Source organism: Cryptomeria japonica, chromosome 10, assembly GCF_030272615.1.
Source record: "Cryptomeria japonica chromosome 10, Sugi_1.0, whole genome shotgun sequence".
Taxonomy (NCBI): Eukaryota; Viridiplantae; Streptophyta; class Pinopsida; order Cupressales; family Cupressaceae; genus Cryptomeria; species Cryptomeria japonica.
Window position 1 is genome coordinate 246,698,707 of NC_081414.1, and position 19,029 is coordinate 246,717,735.

The window sequence follows — 19,029 nt, forward strand, 5'->3', positions numbered from 1 at the left end:
TTGCATATTGTATAATGACTAGAAAGTAGAAACCAATAAACTCATTACATTTTACAAAATCTAAAAGAATTCCCATTCTCTTCACCTTTAAATCACCATGTGTGCTTTGATACTCCATAATTGTTAGCTGGTTTCCTATATTTTCTCCACTTAATTCTGACAGTAGCAGGCTTTGTTCTTTAGTTAATTTTGCTCGTGTAAATATCCAATTTCACATTTCAAATCAATGAATATCAATGTTTCGTGTGAGACCATAAATCATTTGATGAGAATTAAGTCTTGAATAATTCATAGGGATCTATCAAGTTGATTACCTGGAAGTCACTTAAAGCAGTCATGAAAATTACGCAGGGCTACACATGAACTGTATTAAAGGCAATGAAAAGGTTGTTTAAACACACTTATGTTCTTTATTTTCATTACTAGCAATGCTTTAATCCTTTCCTATAGTGCAGTCAAGTACTGCAAATTGGATCAATGAATGGTGCCTTCACAAATCATATTAATCACAAGAGATGGAATATCAATAAAATTGCTAAATTCATTTCTTCCAGTAAACATCAGTTGCCTTGAAAAATAATTAACAGAGCCAAATTCTGATGGCAGTGAAGTTCAAGAAATTTTGCAACCAGATTTTCTTGCTAGTTAGTTACATGCAGAATTAGCAAATCCTGACAGCTATCATGGAAGAGGAATTAGAGCAATATTCTCCATGAGCAAAGATACAACTTGAATTGTATAAACATACAGTAAATGCCTCGATCAGTTCTTTGTATAACAGCTTACAACAAGAGGCTGTAGATATATGACTGTTCATTTTCTTGCAGACAGTGATGCCAGGCGCTGCAAAATATTCTTTCTTCAATTTTAATAGTCTTCACTCACCACAACAAAGAGCCTTGTTTTCCAGAAGCAGATTATATAATGACTGAGCAGCAGTAAAACCCCGTGATTTGGTTTTTAAGGAAATCTTTTTCCTAGGAAATAGTTACAAAAAATCGACAGACAGGCAGCTCAGTACCTGGCAATATGGACAATAGAATTTTCTACTAGTGTAAATGTTCCATGGATTTGGAACCTGCATAGCAAAAACACAGCTGTTGAAATGTCTTTGTTATATTGTTCATATGAAATGTTTGCAAGCTCCGGGAAATTTTGTTGAAGAGGCTCTTGATGTAAGCAGCAGTCAATGTTGCCGTCTTCCTTGTGTATTGTGCATTGCAAGGCCTGACAAAATGAAATCTCAGTCTCTGTTATGCAGGTTGGGCAGTGAACAGAACTAACTGTGGTGGAATCATCAAGCAAAATCAAATGCTCGCATGATTTGCAGAAAGGCTCAAATGGAGGCTGGTAAGCATTCTTTGCTCTCAAAGTGCCTGTTACCTGCAAAAGACGTGTTTGTTGTCAATGCTATTAAGCATTTGTTCAATGCAACATTTTACATGATCAAGCTATGCATTGACTTTGGACTGTGACTGGCTCTTGCCTGGATATCAGATTTTGCTAGAGTCTGCAAATTGGCCCTTGTGCATTCGTCATTGAGCTCTTCCAGGAATGTGGACTTTGTTGCACGGATAATGTTTGTCCCCTTTGGCCCATCTCTTACAACATTCTTGAAAAGAATGAATGGTGTGTGTGTTAATACGAGAAGGTTCTCGATTTTGGTATACAAATCTGTATTGGGATTTGTAATTACAACCTGCAAGACAATTTTAGTGTCTGTAAATGACCAAAGCAGATCATCGGGACTCAAAAATACAATGTCACAATAGAGAAGCAGTATGGTAAAAAGAACCCTAGGATCTGTAAAGTTACTAAACAATAAAAAATGTGGACATAAATAAAGGGAAAAAAACCAAAGTTGTAAGCCCCAAACTGAATAATCCAAGTACAAGTACAAATAGCCATGTGAGGAAAGACCCCTCAATGAAATAAGGAGCTGATTAAGATTAAAGCTAGAGACCATGGTTAGGAATCAATGCTATCAGACAATTAAGTTTGCCCTTGTGGCTCAATCATCTATTGCTGAAGAGCATTCCACCTTTAAGGCAAGTAAGAAACACAAGCTGATAGCTGAAATAATTTAGAAATCAAAGCCATTCAAAGGTTATTCCATCCTTGCTTCACTGCCCAGTTTAAGCAGTAGATCCATTGGCTAGATGTAAAAAATGCTTTCCTTGGTGGGAATGTGATTGAGGAATATATATGAAAAGGCCACCTGGTTATGTAGAAGGATAAAGAGCATCTATCACCTCAAAATGGCAGTTCTATGGGTTATGGTGGAATCACAAACCCTTCCATGTTAAGGTTGATGAATATTTCTTGCAGAATCAGAGTTTCAGAATTTTTTAAAATCTTAGATGATTCCAACCAGTACACCAAGGTCCAAATTAGCCAAGTAATGACCATGGTGGTTGCAAATGTTGATGAATTTATCATTACAGGCAGCAATCATAGAGTGATTAAAAACTTGAAGAATTTTCATATGACAGACCTGAACAATCTACCAGATTCTTTAAAAAATAACATCACTGCACTAAAAATTACATTTATTACCACTCATATTTCTATGGCCATAATTCTGCCAAGAGGGTAGTAAGAGCAATAATTTAAAGTGGAAGTCTCCAATAAAGCTTGCAGGTAATTATAAGCTAAAGGAAATAAAGGAGGAAGCATGGTGGAGATTCTCTGCTAGTCGTAAGAAGAATCATTCTATAGTAGGTGATTCCTACAGATCCAAAAACATCAGTGAAAGGGCTGGTTAATATTGTTGAAAATGAGACCATTTTGGGAGAGGGGGCGGGGGGGAATTTCATATACAAATTAAAATTGAGAAAAAGCAGAATTGTTAGCAATACATGGGAAACATAGTAAGAGCATGCGCATAGAGCAATGCTTACAGTGGCCATGTCATTTTGAAGGTCACCATCCTTAACACGTAGTTCACATTGATTTCTTTTAAGGTGGTAACTAGTAATAACAGCACCAAATGAGCCAACTGAATAGCTACAATCTTCTTGTATCAGCTGCGAAATGGTTTTGTCCGGAGTTAGTTTGAGCTGTTTGCAAATTCTCATCACAGTGTTGACTATGCTTTTTGAAGTAAGGGCAAGACAACAATTCGCATCGCCTCTTTCATACTTTGTTTTGGATTTGACAAGGAAATTTGTGATGCGAACACTGGATCCAGGCAACATTCTTGGCAGGAACATTTCTATGAGGTTGTTGCTAATATTAACAGTTATTGTCATCTGCCCATTTCGGTCAACAAGATCAATATGAACAATCTCTGCTTTTATCTGGACTCCAGTGTTCCTGGGATAGGCAGGGCCATAGGCAACCAAAACATCACCTTCAAAAACAGTTCCATATCTTCTGGTGCAAAGCTCCAGGATTGTGCATGGAATGTGATCTCCTCTAATCAAATTGGAAACACAAAGGTGAAATTTAAGTATTTGAAATAAACAAGAATCACATGTTCAATGTGGAAATCACAGAGCTGCAAATAACAATTATATCGATTGCTATATTACTTGATCTGCAGATAATCAGAGAGGTGCCAGGTCAAAAATGAAGACCAAAAATCTACTCCTTATAGGAAGAACTGATCACTTGGCAAATAATAGTTTAACAAAATTCAGATAGAACGACAATAGCTAGTTATCTATGGAGATTTGTATACACACATCCCAAATGATAAAAGCAATAAATGCATCTTCCTTAGGTATAGTGAAACCAGCAGGGCTCATTCGGTGAATGAATTGAAGCCAAATAAGATCCACACATCCCAAATGATAAAATCAATAAATGCATCTTCCTTAGATATAGTGAAACCAGCAGGGCTCATTCGGTGAATGAATTGAAGCCAAATAAGATCCACACATCCCAAGATATATCTTTGGTGAAGTGATGGAGAGTGCTGATGTCAGGAAAATTCACTTTCCAACAAAGGAACAACCTGAGCAGCCAAACTTTCAAAATCTGACACTTCAAAGTATTGATTTTACTAAATTCCCCAGAGATGAAGGTACCGAAATGGTACTCAAATAATTGTTTACAACAGAAAAGTCCCTGAGAAAGAAGGCAAGACGCAGTCTAAGATGAACACTTGGAATAAAGTAAAAAGTATATGAATGTCTATAAATTACTAAAATGGGTTCCCGGAACTCAGAAATACATTGTTGCAATAGAAAACTAATAGGGTAAAAAGAACCCTGGGATCCGAAAATTTTACTAAACAGTTAAAAATGTGAACATAACTAAAGGAGAAAAAGCCAAAGTTGTTAATCCACATCATATGATCCAAATATAGGTAGAAATAGCCATATAAGGAAGTACCCTTCAACGAAATAAGATGCTGATTAAGATCAAGCTGGAGACCGTAGATGGGAATCAATACTATCAGACAATTAATTTTGCCCTTATGGCTCAAGTGTCGAATGCTGATGAGCCTTCCACCTTTGAGGAGGCAAGCAAGAAACACAAATAAATCATTGAAGTGATTAAAAAATTAAAGCCATTCAAAGAAATGATACTCGGGTCTGGACAGAATTACCAGCAGCTATTGGGTGTAGATGGCTTCTTCATGACTAATTGTGAATCAGACAGGACAGTTAACCAGCACGAAGTTAAATTAGAGGCCAAAAGCTATAGGAGAAAATAAGGCATAGATTATGAAGAAACTTTTGCACATGTGACCAAAATGATCACCATCAGCTTTGTCCTTGCTGAAGCTGCCCAGGTTAAGCAGTAGGTCCATTAGTTAGATGTGAAGGATGCTTCCCTTGGTGCAAATGTGATTGAGGAAATATACATTGATAAGCCACCTGGTGATGTACAAAAGGGAAAAGAGCATCTTAGGTATTACGTCAAAAAGGCAGTTCCATGGGTCATAGTCGAATCACAAACTCTACTATGTCAAGATTGATTAACATTTCTTGCAGAATGGGTTTCAGAATTCTTTAGATAATTCCAACCAGTAACACCAAGGTCCAAAATGACCAAGTAGTGATCATGGCAATTGCATGTGTTGATGACTTAGTCATTACAGGCAGTGACCATAGAATGATTAAAGACCTGAAGAACTTTCATGTGACAGACCTGAATAATCAACCAAATTCCTTGAAAAATTGTCGCTGCACTAACAATTTAATTTAATATCACCCATGTTTCTATGGCCTTAATTCTGCCAAGAGGGTGGTGGGGAAACAGTTTAAAGTGGAATATCCTCCAATAAAGTTTACAGGTAAGATAAAGGAGATAATGGTGGAAAGAGAGTGGAGATTCTCTTTTAGTGGTAAGAGGAATCATTCTCTAGCAGGTGATTGCCAACAATCCAAAAAAATTAGGAAAAAGGCTGGTTAATAGACCACTTTGAAAGTGACGGTGAATTTAAGACCCGGCTTAAAATTGAGAATAAGCAGAATTATAAGCAATGCATGGAAAACAATGTTCAGGTCTTGAATGTTTCTAGATGTCTTATACACAGAATTTCGTGACTAATGTTTCTTCTTCCCAGAAATCTGAATTGGGTATTTACTATTTATCCCAGCAATCTGTAATTTTTTGTTGATCAGAACAGGGAATTTTTATTAACCCATTGGATAATCCTTTTGAAAAACGATTTGTTGACTGGAAGCAGATTGGCTTCCACTCAGTTTTTAACAGAGATAGTCAATGACCGTAATTGGTTTAGATGGACACATTTTGATCCACTGAGACTTCTTTGAGAAGCTAAAATCAAAGATGGAAATGTTTTTACCTATTATCTCTGGGTGGTTGAGGTCCAGACCAGAATATACATGGGGAACACAAGAATAGTTCCCAACACCTTGTGCTATAAAATTCACAGAAAATGACAGGTAAAACCTATTCAGCCTTAAAAAATTATCAGCACTTGCTGTGGTACCTATGCAGAATGGAAGGGAGGTTTGCAGCAGATGCAAACAGAATTTTATTGAAAACCTGACACCAGGTAACATACAACTCTAGTAGACCTATTATAGTGTTTCTCTTCAAATGTATAAATCAAAAGTAAAGCTTGTGGTTGGCCATCATAAAATTTTATTTTGCCTAATCCTTTTTTGGGTACAGAAAAGTTGCTCGAAGGTGGGCATAGCCTCACAGTGCAAGGATATTATAGTTATCCTATTTTACAAGATCATGCTAAAGACCTTGATAAATGTCTCAATGATTGGTATAATGAATTTTTTTTTTTTAAAAAGTGCCAGGTAAACTTTTTAATGTGACCAACACTGGCATGACATGCCTCCGGTACCATGCAAAACGCTTTTGACCCAGAGCTATGAACCAGTGAGGTAGAGTAGCCGAAAACTCCTTTGTTCCTCCTTGGGCATGTGTATCCCCCATGTCCAAAACAGATATGTATCCGATACGGCCCAGATACGTATCTGATACTATACCCACATGTGTCCAAAAAACCTTGATTTTCCAACCATGCCAAATACTATGTGATTTGATTTTTTAAAAATTTGGCGTAAATCTTCCAACTTTAATTTTTAAAAACTTCATTCATGCATTTTAAATTAAAAAAATTGTATAAACAAAACCTACACCAAATGAAATGTTTCTCTATTTCAGTGACCCATTTTTTGGGTTATCTTCCCATGCAACTCTATTATTATTTTTGCATATTGTAAATTGTTAAATCAACTTAAAATAATTTATGTAGCAATTATGTATGTATCATAGAAGCATTAATCGTTTGGGGAATTAATCAGCAAAACAAAAGTATGAGATTTTCTGAAAAAAACCGAGAAAAAATCGGATTTACAAAAAAAAGCAAAAAATTGCTGAAAAACAATCAAAAACTACTTTTTCACATATTTTAGGTCATTTCATACTAAAGAGATATTGTAAGAAAATATATTTATTTAATTTAAGATATATTACTGTAATATTAAATACTACAATAATAAACAATAAATTACAATATATTACCAGTGTTCCACAGGGACGCGGCTTCCCCAAAAAACCATGAGTTTCCGAGACAAAGACGTTTCTTGGATGGGGAGACGCGTCCAAAACATCTCTCCACCGCACCTCCACCTCCACCATGCCTCTCAGCCAGAGAAGAGACGTTTCTTCCATCCAAGAGCACGGGAGAGACGTCTCTCTTAGAAGAGACGCTTGACGTCCCTCGAAGGGGAAAGAAACGCCTAGGCGTCTCCTGCGGCGATAACAAAAAAAAAAAGAGTTTTTAAAATTAAAAAACATAACAATGCCTTGGTAAATGTAACCCTAAAATGGTAGAAAGCTCATAAAGAGACATTTAGTCTCATTTCAGTCATTTGCAACAACAAAAAAGTTTAAAACATCTTATTTGCTCTAGCTTGGAAACCAGGAAGGTGGACTGCAAGTTGAATCAGCAAACTTGGAAGAGGATAGAGGAAGCTTCTTCATTCTTGCTGCAAGATTGAAGGTAGGCATTTGCCATTCTAAATTCCTTAAAAAGAAAATTTGCTAATTGGTCAAATTTTTGGCTCAAGGACCAAATTGCAGCCATTAGAAACAAAGAAGTTTAGAAAAAAAAACTTAGAAACTGAAAACAAATTGTTTGCTTGAAGTTGAATATTAATAATTAGCATCATTAATAATGATGATGATTATTAATATTCAACTTCAAGCAACCAAAAATTTTAAATTTACAAACATTTCTAAGTTCTTTGAAAAAAAATTATTTGCTTGAAATTTTTTTTAGTTTTTTTTAACATTGCATGAGTGAGGATGAGGAGGTTGAAATTCATAGTGAAAATGAATCATCTGATGAACCTAGCACAAAAGAAGTGGGGGCAAGTCAAACTAAAATAAGTTTTGTTGGGAGTGGAAATTTCAACTGCCCTTCTGAAATCCTCAAAAAATGGGCCAAGGCTCCCTTTGATCCAAAATCACCCTTAAAACAATTTGCGTCTAAGGTGCCAGCACAACCTGGGACAGTTGGGGGCACTAGAATGTGGAAGTTCAACATGTGTAATCTTGAATTGTTTAGCAGCATTACTAGAACTAATGCTCACTTCTTTCTTGTTTGAGGCAAAGGTGTAGAAGGATGCAAGAAGGTGCATAAAAACTTGAAGTACGGGGCTGAAATGTTAAAGTTATGGGGCTGCAATGAAGATGAAGTACCTACGTCATGTACTTTGCCACATAGGAATAGGGCTTATCAGGTTCATGTAGTTTCTTCTTCTAGTTTGCAAACTCAAAGGCCACCAATTCCATCCAATTCAGGGGCAGCAGAGGCTAGGGGTAAATGTAAGATGGCTAGTCCATCTTCACAACCATTGGCTGATTTATTTAATGTGCAAGCAAAAGATGAGGCAAATGATGCCATTGGCAAACTCTTCTTTGCCAATGACATTCCATTCCACATGGCCTGCTCTCCTTATTATAAGGAAGCTATGGCAAAGATAATAAGGGCAAGACCATCATATGTGCCACTTGGTGAGACTAAATTGAGGACAACAATCTTGGATCAAAACTATTCCAAGATTAATAATTTGATGGAGAAGATGAAGAGAACCTAGGTCACAAGTGGTTGCAGCATAGCCATGGATGGGTGGACAAACATTAGGCATCATCCACTCATCAATATCATGGTTACATCTACAGTGGGCCCTTATTTCCTTAGGACTACTGATTGTTCAGGGCATAGCAAGGAGTATCATTTTCGGTTCCAAATCCTCAAGGATGCTATAGAGGAGGTTCGGCCACAAAATGTGGTGCAGGTAGTGACAGATGCTGCCCACGTGTGTAGAGCAGCAGGGAAGATGATTAAGGCAGCCTATAGACATATTTGGTGGACTCCTTGTTGTTTGCATGCCATGAATAATGCACTCGAGGACATGGGTAAAATACAGCAGATCAAATCAAATTGTTAGTGATGCTAGAGATGTGAAGATGTTTATCTGCAACCACCATACTTCACATGCACTCCTTAAGAACTTCTCCAAGAAGGAATTCCTAAAGCCTGTAGAGACTTGGTATGCATCATACTTTATTCTCTTGGAGAGGATGCCTAAGTTGCAAGAGCCATTGCAACTAATGGTTATGACAACAAAATGAAATAGGTGACCTAAGTCGAAGACACAACAAGGGTTGAGGGCAAAGGAGGTGGTGAAGAATGATCTCTTTTGGGCTAATGCCAAATATATTGTTTCCATCATTGCTCCAGTCTTCACAGTTATTAGATTTGGGGATTCTAATGCACCTTCCCTTGAAGAGGTGTATGAATGCATTGATTCCATGCTTGGTCAAATGAAGGTTGTTGTGCAAGAGGACCCTACTTTGCAATTCTACAATGAGCATATTCAGCCGATCATTCATCGTAGGTGGGAGAAGCTCAACACTCCCTTACACATGGCTGCTTATGCATTGAACCCGAAGTGGTACGTGCAAAGGCTAGGTAGAATTATACCTATAGAGGATCCTGAGGTGAAATACGGATTCATTACTGCAGTTGACAAAATCTATTTTCTTACAGAGGCTAGCCAGATTCGTACTGAGTGGACAAAATTTGCCACTCTATGGGGAATTTAGAGGCAACGAAGATAAATCTCGAGATTATGTTAGAAGAGGACCCCAAGTTGTGGTGGACTATGCATGGACCTAAATATTTGATAACTACTCTAGCCATTTGTTTGCTGTCCCAGGTTTCTAGTTCTTCTGTTGTTGAGAGAAATTGGTCTACTTAGCACTTCATCCACTCCGTTAAGAGGAATAGGCTTACTTCTAGGAGGGCAAAGAAGCTTGTGGCAGTACATAGTGCATTGCGTCTCATTGACCGCAACACATCTATGTACAAGGAGAGTCCAATAGCCAAATGAAATGTAGAGCTAGAAGAGCCAGCACAGGTTGATGATGATGCTACAGAGGTACGGCTGGTTGGTAAGGGTATAGATGAGCTTGAGAATGTGGGGTCCACCAGTTTGAGTGATGAGGACATTGAGGAGTTTGGCGAGGAGCTTGGGGATGATTAGAGTCATTAGACTCTATATCTAGTGCTATTTAGTATTTTGTTTTTGAAGTTTGAACATTGTTGAATCTTGATAACTTGATCAGTTGATTGTATTTGATGAACATTGGATCGTGATTAAGATGATTATGAAACGAAATTTTTTGAAAATTCTTGTTCCAGTGTCTATATTTGATATATTGACATTTGTCATTTGAATACTAGACTTTGGTTATTATGTGATACATCTTTATCTTTTTTAAACTAATTTTTTAGGTACTAAATGTATATGTCAGCACTGCTCCCCTACCGCCCCGCCCCCCCTCCCCCGCCGCTGTCCCCCCGACATTCCCAAACTTCGGCCCCAAGTACCACTGTCCTTGAGACTTGTCCCCCCAAGGAAACGTCCCTAAACCCCGTGAACTATGTATATTACAGTAATATATCTTAAAATATTAAATAAATTTGGAAAAATATGAAATAAATTAAATATATTACAGTAATTTATCTTAAAATATTAAATGTATTGTAATATATCTTAAAATATTAAATAAATTTGCAAAAATATAAAATAAATTATAGTATATTATAGTAATTTATCTTAATATATTACAATTTGATAAATTACAGTATATTAAATAAAATTGATTTAAATAATCTATTTTAAAATTTCCTAAATTATGAATATAGGTCGAAGAAGCGAAAATGTGCGAAAATAGGCAGGGTAGGCATCGAGCAATTTTTTCATCCCAATTTCCTTTGAGGAAATCGCCAGATCTTCTCCACCAACAATGGTTTTATGAGCGGACTAAATATGCACTTAGTTATGGCAACCCGGGGATTAGGGCTCCCCTGTCTCAGGAGTAGACGGAATGGCAAGTAGTGAAACCTAGGAGGGCTCGCAGGGCAGCCATGAAAAACCCTCCAAGGGCCGCAAATGGCAAGGATTGCGGCCAAGGCAATTCTAGGTCGACCACTTCCAATAGGTTCAATCAACTGCAAAATCTTGAGGAAGGTTATTTAAAACCAAATCCCCGGGCTACCCTTTTTTCAGAAAATAATAATAGAAGCAAAATTAATAATCCCAGAAGGCCGGCTCAAACTCAATCTGCACCTAAGGCTTCTTTAAGAAAGGGTAAGACAGCCTTGCTGCCTCCTAAACCCGTAACGGCGGGATCGGGTTCAAACGGGGACCCTAACTCAAACTTGGTCAATGTTTTAGAGATTAATGAGAATTTGGTTAAGTGGATTCAACAATCTTGCAAGGCCTTAGGAGTTTTTGCGAGATGGTAAGGTCTTGGAATCTCATCGGAGGCTATTGCAGATTGGTTTATGTCATCCTTCAATTGGATAGTAAGTATAGCTATCCTATCCGAAGGTTTTCTGTATGTTGATTGTGGTAATTCAAGACACAAGAAGGAACTCTTAACAGGTAAATCTCCGACTTTCAAAGGTTTTGATTTTTGTTTTTAGATTGGATTCCGGATTTTAACCCTAATAAGATGCAATCTCTAAAGATAGATAGACCGGTATTGATACCTAACCTACCAGTTGAATTAATGGATATTGAAATTATTAGGAAAATTGGTAATCACATTGGCAAATTTGTAGAAATTAGTGATAAATATAGGAAGTATGCGAACTGTGTGATGATAATAATTATGGTGTTAAAACCTTAAAACCTATTGAGATTAAATCAGGGGCGTCGTCCTTCCTTATCTATCCTGAATTCTTCAAAGGGATTCTCAATCTAGACGCTGCATCGACTCCAGTTCTGCCTCCTTCTCATTTGAGATCCAGTAGGATTCTTGGGGTAGACATTAGTTTCAATCTAGAAAAGGGGGGTTTTGTGGTCGAGGAAATCCCTTTGCCATCTAGGCATATTGAGGAAACTAAGGATACTGAGGATATTGAAGAAGGAGAATTTATCATTAACAAGGGGCAAGAAGATTGTACGATCCCCTTGGGGATTTCAACAGAAGTAAAATTATTCCCTTCTGAGCAACCACTAGTGAAGGATTTGTGTCCTCCTGTTCAGGATAAAGGATCTGAGTATGAACAGCCGACAACACAAGATAAGGATATTGAGGAAAGTGGGGGAGCAAAGGAATATAGTTCATCCCAGAATAGTGATCCAGTGGTGGCAGAAGCGGAAGAGAAAGAGCAAGTAGAAAGGGAAGTCAACATTATTGCCAACTTTATTGGGGAAGAAGTAATTAATGACCTAATGGAACAGTTTCTTGATGAGGTTTGTGACTCCGAAGAATTGGAAAGACAGAGGGAGCTATATGTAAAAAACTTATTGGAACGAACCAGAGTTAATATGGAAATAGAAGAATTATTCATTGACCTAGATAATTTGGAAAATGTGAACCCAAACATTCTAGGCATCCATAATATAGAGGAGAGCAAAGACTCTCCTGACTGCGCCAAGCCCATTAAAAGGAGAGCTAGGAGATCCCTTGTTGAATTAAGAGCCAAGGATGGGGAAGCTATGGGCCAACCCAAAATTTCATCACTATTTAATGTAGGGGAGGGGAAGTTCCTCCCCACTAAGCCATGAAACTCTTATCATGGAATGTTAGGGGCATGAATGCCCCTAACAAGCAGCGTATCATAAAACGTTGTAGATCTGAATCAAATCCAAACAGAATTCTAGTCCAAGAAATTAAAATGAACTCAACTGAAATAGACCTCTTTAAGAAGAAATTAGGTTTTAGAAAACTGAAGTATTCCCCAGCTCAAGGGGCTTCAGGAGGCTTAACAATCCTCTGGGATCCTAGATATTCCTCCTTTACACCATCAGAGATAAAACAGAATTGGATAGGCGGAAAGGTAAAATGCTATAATAATAAGTTAAGATTTAACCTGATCAATGTATATGGTCCTATTTAGAACAGGGATAAAGCTCAAGTTTGGTTGGAACTTGAGACTTTCTTAAGAGGCAATCTGAATGAGTTGTGTATTATTGGAGGAGATTTCAATGCCATCACTAAGGCATTAGACAAAAGAGGAGGTAGTAACAAGCTACCTACCGCGGCATTGGACTTCAATGATTGGATCAATAGGAATTCTTTGTTGGAAATCCAGATAGCAGAGAACACCTTTACTTGGAACAACAAAAGGAAAGGCTTTAGCAATATTGCTGAAAAGCTCAATAGATTTTTTATCTATGGTGGGCTTATGAATTTCAATTACACTATGGAAGCAGAGATCTTACCTTTATCCGGTTCTGACCATTATCCACTCCAACTTAACATTATGGCAGATCAAGGACCAAGAAACTGCCCATTCAAATTCGAGAACATGTGGTATAAGGATGATAACATCATCAACCTGATTGAACAAGGGTGGAGTGAATCATTATTCTCAGGTTCAAAGATGTATATTGTTGCAAACAAATTGAAGGTAATCAAAAGGAGGCTCTTGGAGTGGAATAGAGAGCACTTCAGTAACATCTTTGATAAGAAACTGTTAGTAGAAAAGGACCTTAAGGATGTTAATAGGGAAGTTTTGGATCGAGGGATGGATGAACCTCTCTTCTTAAAGGAAAACATTTTACTAACAGAGTATGAAAAGATCTTGGCTAAAGAAGAAATCTTCTGGAGACAAAAATCCAGGGAAACATGGTTGAAAGATGGTGATCGCAACACAAAGTTCTTTCATAACAGCACCAAGCAGAAAAGATGGGTAAACCAAATCTCTAACATTAAGAACGACCAAGGAGTAAATCTGGAAGACCTGTCAGAGGTGGCAGCGGAAGCAGTAAGGTTTTTTGAAGGCATCCTTAACAATACTGCTAGTTCAAACCTTAGAGGCTAACATAATATAATTAGAAATATTCCAAAACTCATTGTTGCAGAACACAACAGATGTCTGCTTGAGAAATTTACAGAGGAGGTCAAATTTGCCCTCATGAAAATGAATCCGGATAAGGCTCTGGGCCCAAATGGCTTCCCAACTAGTTTCTTCCAAAAATGCTACGGATTTATGGGTCTGGAGATAACGGAGGCCTTAGAGGGTGTTAGAAACTCAGGTAAGATATTGAAGGAGATCAACAATACTTTCTTAGTTCTGATTCCGAAAAAAGAGAAACTTGATAGCTTTAATGAATATAGGCCCATAACCCTGTGTAATACCCTTTATAAACTACTTACCAAAACTCTAGCAACTAGACTTCAGAAACTTCTCCCTATCATCATTAGCGAAGAACAAATAGGCTTTGTGCTAGATAGATCAATCTATGACGGGGTAATCATAGCTCAGGAAGCTATTCATTCAGTTCAGCTTAATGGAGCACCAAGCATGTTGATCAAATTAGATATTAGTAAAGCTTATGACAAAGTGGATTGGAGATTTTTATGCAAATGTTTGGAAGCATTTGGCTTTACCAAATCTTGGATCAACCTTATTTTTGAATGCATATCCACCCCCAAATTCTCTGTCATGGTCAATGGCACACCTGAAGGTTTTTTTAGTAGCTCTAGGGCACTTAGGCAGGGAGATCCTATGTCTCCTTTCCTCTTCATCATTATGGCAAAGGCTCTTGGTAAGTCTATCTCAAAGGCTAGGGTAGAGGGGGGAATCATAGGTTTACCCATTACCATTGGTCTAACTTCGATTACCCACCAGCAATTTGTAGATGATACAATGCTTTTTGGGCGAGGCGACATTAGGGAAGCAAGGGCCTTTGAAGGTATCCTCAAATCCTATATGGAAGCCTCGGGTCAAGAGGTCAATTTGGAGAAGTCAGTTGTGTTTATGTTTAACATAGAATCTGCATCCGAGGAAGAGATATGCAGGGTCTTGGAGATCAAGCCTGGTCTCCTCCCTTGCAAATATTTAGGCATCCCTCTGGATAAAGGAAGCAGGACTTCGGACCACATGGTGGAAAAAATCAAGATGAAAATTAACACTTGGAAAGGGAAATGGCTGTCCTCAGCAGGCAGGGCAACCTTGGTTAAATCAGTTCTGGTAGCAATGCCCATTTACCAACTTTCTTGTTACAATTTATCGGCAAAAAAAGGGGATGAGCTAAATGAACACCTTAGGACTTTCTTTTGGCAAGGTGCTAGTGAAGATAAGAAATTATCACTTCTATCTTGGGATAAGATTTGTAGACCAAAAGAAGGAGATGTCGGCATTAAAAATATCCGTGACCAAAGCAAGGCCCTTGGGGCAAAGTTAGTATGGAGAATGTTCAGACATCCCCATTTAAAATGGGCAAGAATCTTGTACCATAAATACCTTAATGAAGATAACCCTATCCAAATATTTAGAGAAAACAATCCGCCAAGAGGCTCTCGCATATGGAACTTTATGCTGGAATGTAGAAATATTATCACAGATAAACTCACTTGGAACCTAGGGTCAGGGGAAGATGCCTTGTTTTGGTCAGACTCTTGGGGAGGGTATAAGGCGATCGAGGAAATCCACGACTTCGGGCCTACAAGAGCACTCCTAGAATCAAATGGAGGGAAATTGATTGGGAACTACATTTCCCCCTCAGAGGATGGAGTAGGGTGGCAATGGATTGTCAGAGATAATGAGGATATCTCTGTAAGGGACAAAGACAAACTCGTGGCAATTCTAAGAGAAAGAAACATCTCCTTTAGTCTAGGCAAGGATAGGCTTGTGTGGGATGGCTCCATGAATGGGGAATATAACTCTAAGGATGGATATTATCACATCACTAAAGGTCATCTTAGACCCAAGACTGAGCTGCCTCTGAAACTCTGTTGGGACAGGTATTGCCTGCCCAACGCTGGAGTCTTCACATGGCTTGCTCTCCAGAATAAGCTCTTGACTGCTGATAAATTCAGGAGGATGGGGTATGAGGGACCTAGTAGATGCCCTCTTTGTGAAAAGGATGAAGAAGACACAAACCACCTCCTCAATTGCAACTATGCAAACCAATGCTGGTTATGGTTTACCCAGAAACTAGGCTGGTCCTCTGCCTTTCCCCAAACTATTTTAGGAATGCTCAAAGCCTGGCCCGTCCTAAGAAGAGGCTGTCTATTTGAAGGCTTATGGATTTCTCTTCCATCTTCCATAATTTGGGAATTGTGGAAGGAAAGGAATAGGCATCTTTTCAAATATGAAAAATTAGAGGTGAATAGGGTAATCAATAAAATTGAGGCTGCTATGATCGAAAAAATCAACAGTTTGATCAACTTCGATTTGAAGAAGAATGCTACAGTAACTTATTGGGATGAGAAGATGAAGGGGATATGGGAGGGACTATCCATCCCACCCTTTATTTATTGGGGATGGCCTTGAAGCAAATCTAAGGAAAAGAGCTGCATGTAAGTGGCAACCTCCAAGTGAGGGATGGCTGAAGCTAAACTTTGATGGGGCCTCCCGGGGCAACCCAGGGGTGGCAGGGATAGGATGCTCTATCCATAACTGGGAAGGAAAAGAAATTGCCCTCAGGGCTCACCCAATAGGTAACAAGACTAATAATTGGGCTGAATTGGTTGCCTTGCTGGGAGGCCTTGATCTTTGCAAAAAGATGGGAGTGAGGAATTTGGATATTGAAGGGGACTCAACAATTATTATCATCGCTCTAAGAAAAGGTAGTATGCCCAATTGGAGACTCAACTCTCTATTGACATGGGCCATTGAGTTATGCAAGGGTTTTGAGAGATTTACGATCAATCACATCTATAGGGAAGGCAACAAAAGGGCTGATGAGTTAGCTAACTTGGGAGCGGATGGCATTCATCTTCCCTGAAGCTCTTTCTTAGGTCTTTTCTTAGATGTCTGACAACATCACATGTAAACAAGGAAACAGCTGATTAGCTGAGCTTGCTTACTTATGAGCAACAGGCATGGAGTTTAAAATCCTAGGCAAAACCAACATATATATTCATATATATACACACTTATATACATATATACATATTCAGATATATATACATGTATATAGATTTATATATATATATGTATAATGTGTCACACATATATATACATATAATTACATATATATGTATATATATGCTGATATTCATAGGAGTCAGATTTATATACAGTCATACCCATACAAATTTATACAGGTACATGTATTTATATATACATATAAATTTATATATTCTTATCCACTCATACATATATACATAAAGTATAGAGTTATTTGTATATGTATAAACCATGAATATTATACATAGATATATACATATATCTATACATATTTATATATTTTTTTGATATATAGTATCAGATGATACATAAGATTTTATGACTAGTAGTATGCAACGGTATATAGGAATATGCATATGTATATAGACATGTATTCATATATATCATTTCAACTGAAATATATATACATGGATATATAGGTATTAATATTTACATATTCATTGCATACTAATAGGAATAAAATATTATTAATCCCTTCAGAGTTTGCCTTATCTTCTTCTCTAAGCCTTCTAGGCTCAATATAGCCTTTTTTAGCTTAAGCTTTGGCTTTTCTTTTTCGGATGTCCTTCGTTAGCAACTCCTCCTCGATTAGTACCAATGTGACGGTACTCTAGTAATGAGGATGTGACACTCCTTCTGCGTTTGAAGGCATAAGTACCCTTTGCTTGTATGCTTTAAGGTAGCGGTAATTATTTCTTAGATCCTTGAGATCGCTCCATTTGCATCCTAACCATCCGATATCGATCATTTATCTGCATTCCGCTTCCCTCTACGGCTAGATGAGTTGTTTTTCACGAAGCATTAATTCTCTTGCTATATTTAGACCGTTTGGTCGAGGTCCTAGTTTATCCTCCATTTAGCTCAGATGGATACTCCACTAAGACTTCTAGGGCTCAAATGGCAGATGGCCTTTGTAGGGGAAATCAAAGAGGAGAGATTGAAGGGCATTTTGGTTCACTTGAATCCCTTGGTTATCGGTGTTGTTATGAAAACCTTGGGGAGGGTTTATATCTTAAATGAGGATCGGACCAAAGCTATTCCAGACATCGCAGCGATGTTCTTAGCAATAGCTATACATCTTGAGAAAGACAAAAATGTAGTGGTGAAGCTTTGCAAAAAGGTCTTCAAAAAGGAAATGTTGGGCGAATTGGAGAGGGTGGTGGTCAACATTGATGAAGAACTTTCTGTTCCAAAGCCTTGGGATTACGGTATCCTTATCAGGATGAATAAACTGGTGCCACGATTCCCTTGGGCTATAGAGGATCTTCAGGCCTTTGAAGCTTATAGCCCTATCAGGAGTAGGAATTTTTCCATCCTTTTATGGCTCTTGTAGGTTAAAAAGCCCCCGCGCGACAAATGGTTTATCAATTACCTCGAAGCTGAGAACATCACAGTGATCGCGGACGATATGCCAATTCCTCCCTCTCCTGCCTCCCCCTCTTTAGTAAAACCAGAGTGCTCAGGAACCAGGGGCCCTCATAAGTAGGGAAGGAAAGGATGAGGCTTCTATCGAAGGAGGGGCCTTCTTACGTTTCTTGTTCCTTTTTGTCTATCAGAATTGCGGGCATGGAATTGTTGGACCATTAATGAAGGGTTTGTCTAGGGTTGTCCCTTTCGTCACCTTTTTAAACTCTCAACCGTTTTGTCTTGCTTTCGTTCTATCTCAGATTTATATTTTAAAGACTTATGGGTGCTTAATCTATATACTCTCTAGACTTAGTTATGATTTTCTCTATCTAGCTCACTGATTTCTGCTTATGCTTTTAGCTGTTTTATTTGTCATCTTAGCCTCTATTCCACTCTCTTAATTTATGGTCAAAATGGTTCCAACAAGATACATATAAATATACATATATATAGATACATATGTTTATAAAGATAGATATATATATATATATATATATATATATATATATATATATATATATATATATATATATATATATATATATATATATATATATATATATATATATATATATAGTTATCTTCCTGTATTCGTTCTTCTATTTGCAGCATACTATCCTTATGCATAGATGGTATTCCATCTATAGGGGAGATTTTCAAATTCCTAGAGCCTTTTGACGAAGGAGTTTTCATCAAGAATCTCTTTTAGCTCTGGGCTAGAAATGATAATGCTCTGC

The 19,029-nt window shown here is 37.8% G+C and overlaps 1 protein-coding gene across 6 annotated transcripts in view; it reads right to left on the reverse strand.

Annotated features, from left to right (window-relative positions):
• Positions 1 to 516: 516 nt before the first annotated feature.
• Positions 517 to 19,029, reverse strand: part of LOC131066596 (uncharacterized) — a 39,280-nt gene continuing 20,767 nt past the window's right edge. For all 6 annotated transcript variants that reach the window (XM_058001409.2, XM_058001408.2, XM_058001407.2 and 3 more), the window contains 3 exons: positions 2,901 to 3,417; positions 1,487 to 1,699; positions 517 to 1,383 (listed from right to left, as the gene is read on the reverse strand). In XM_058001409.2, coding sequence (XP_057857392.2) covers positions 1,015 to 1,383; positions 1,487 to 1,699; positions 2,901 to 3,417 — 1,099 coding nt within the window. In that variant the 3' untranslated portion in view covers positions 517 to 1,014. The remainder of the gene's footprint in view (positions 1,384 to 1,486; positions 1,700 to 2,900; positions 3,418 to 19,029) is intronic.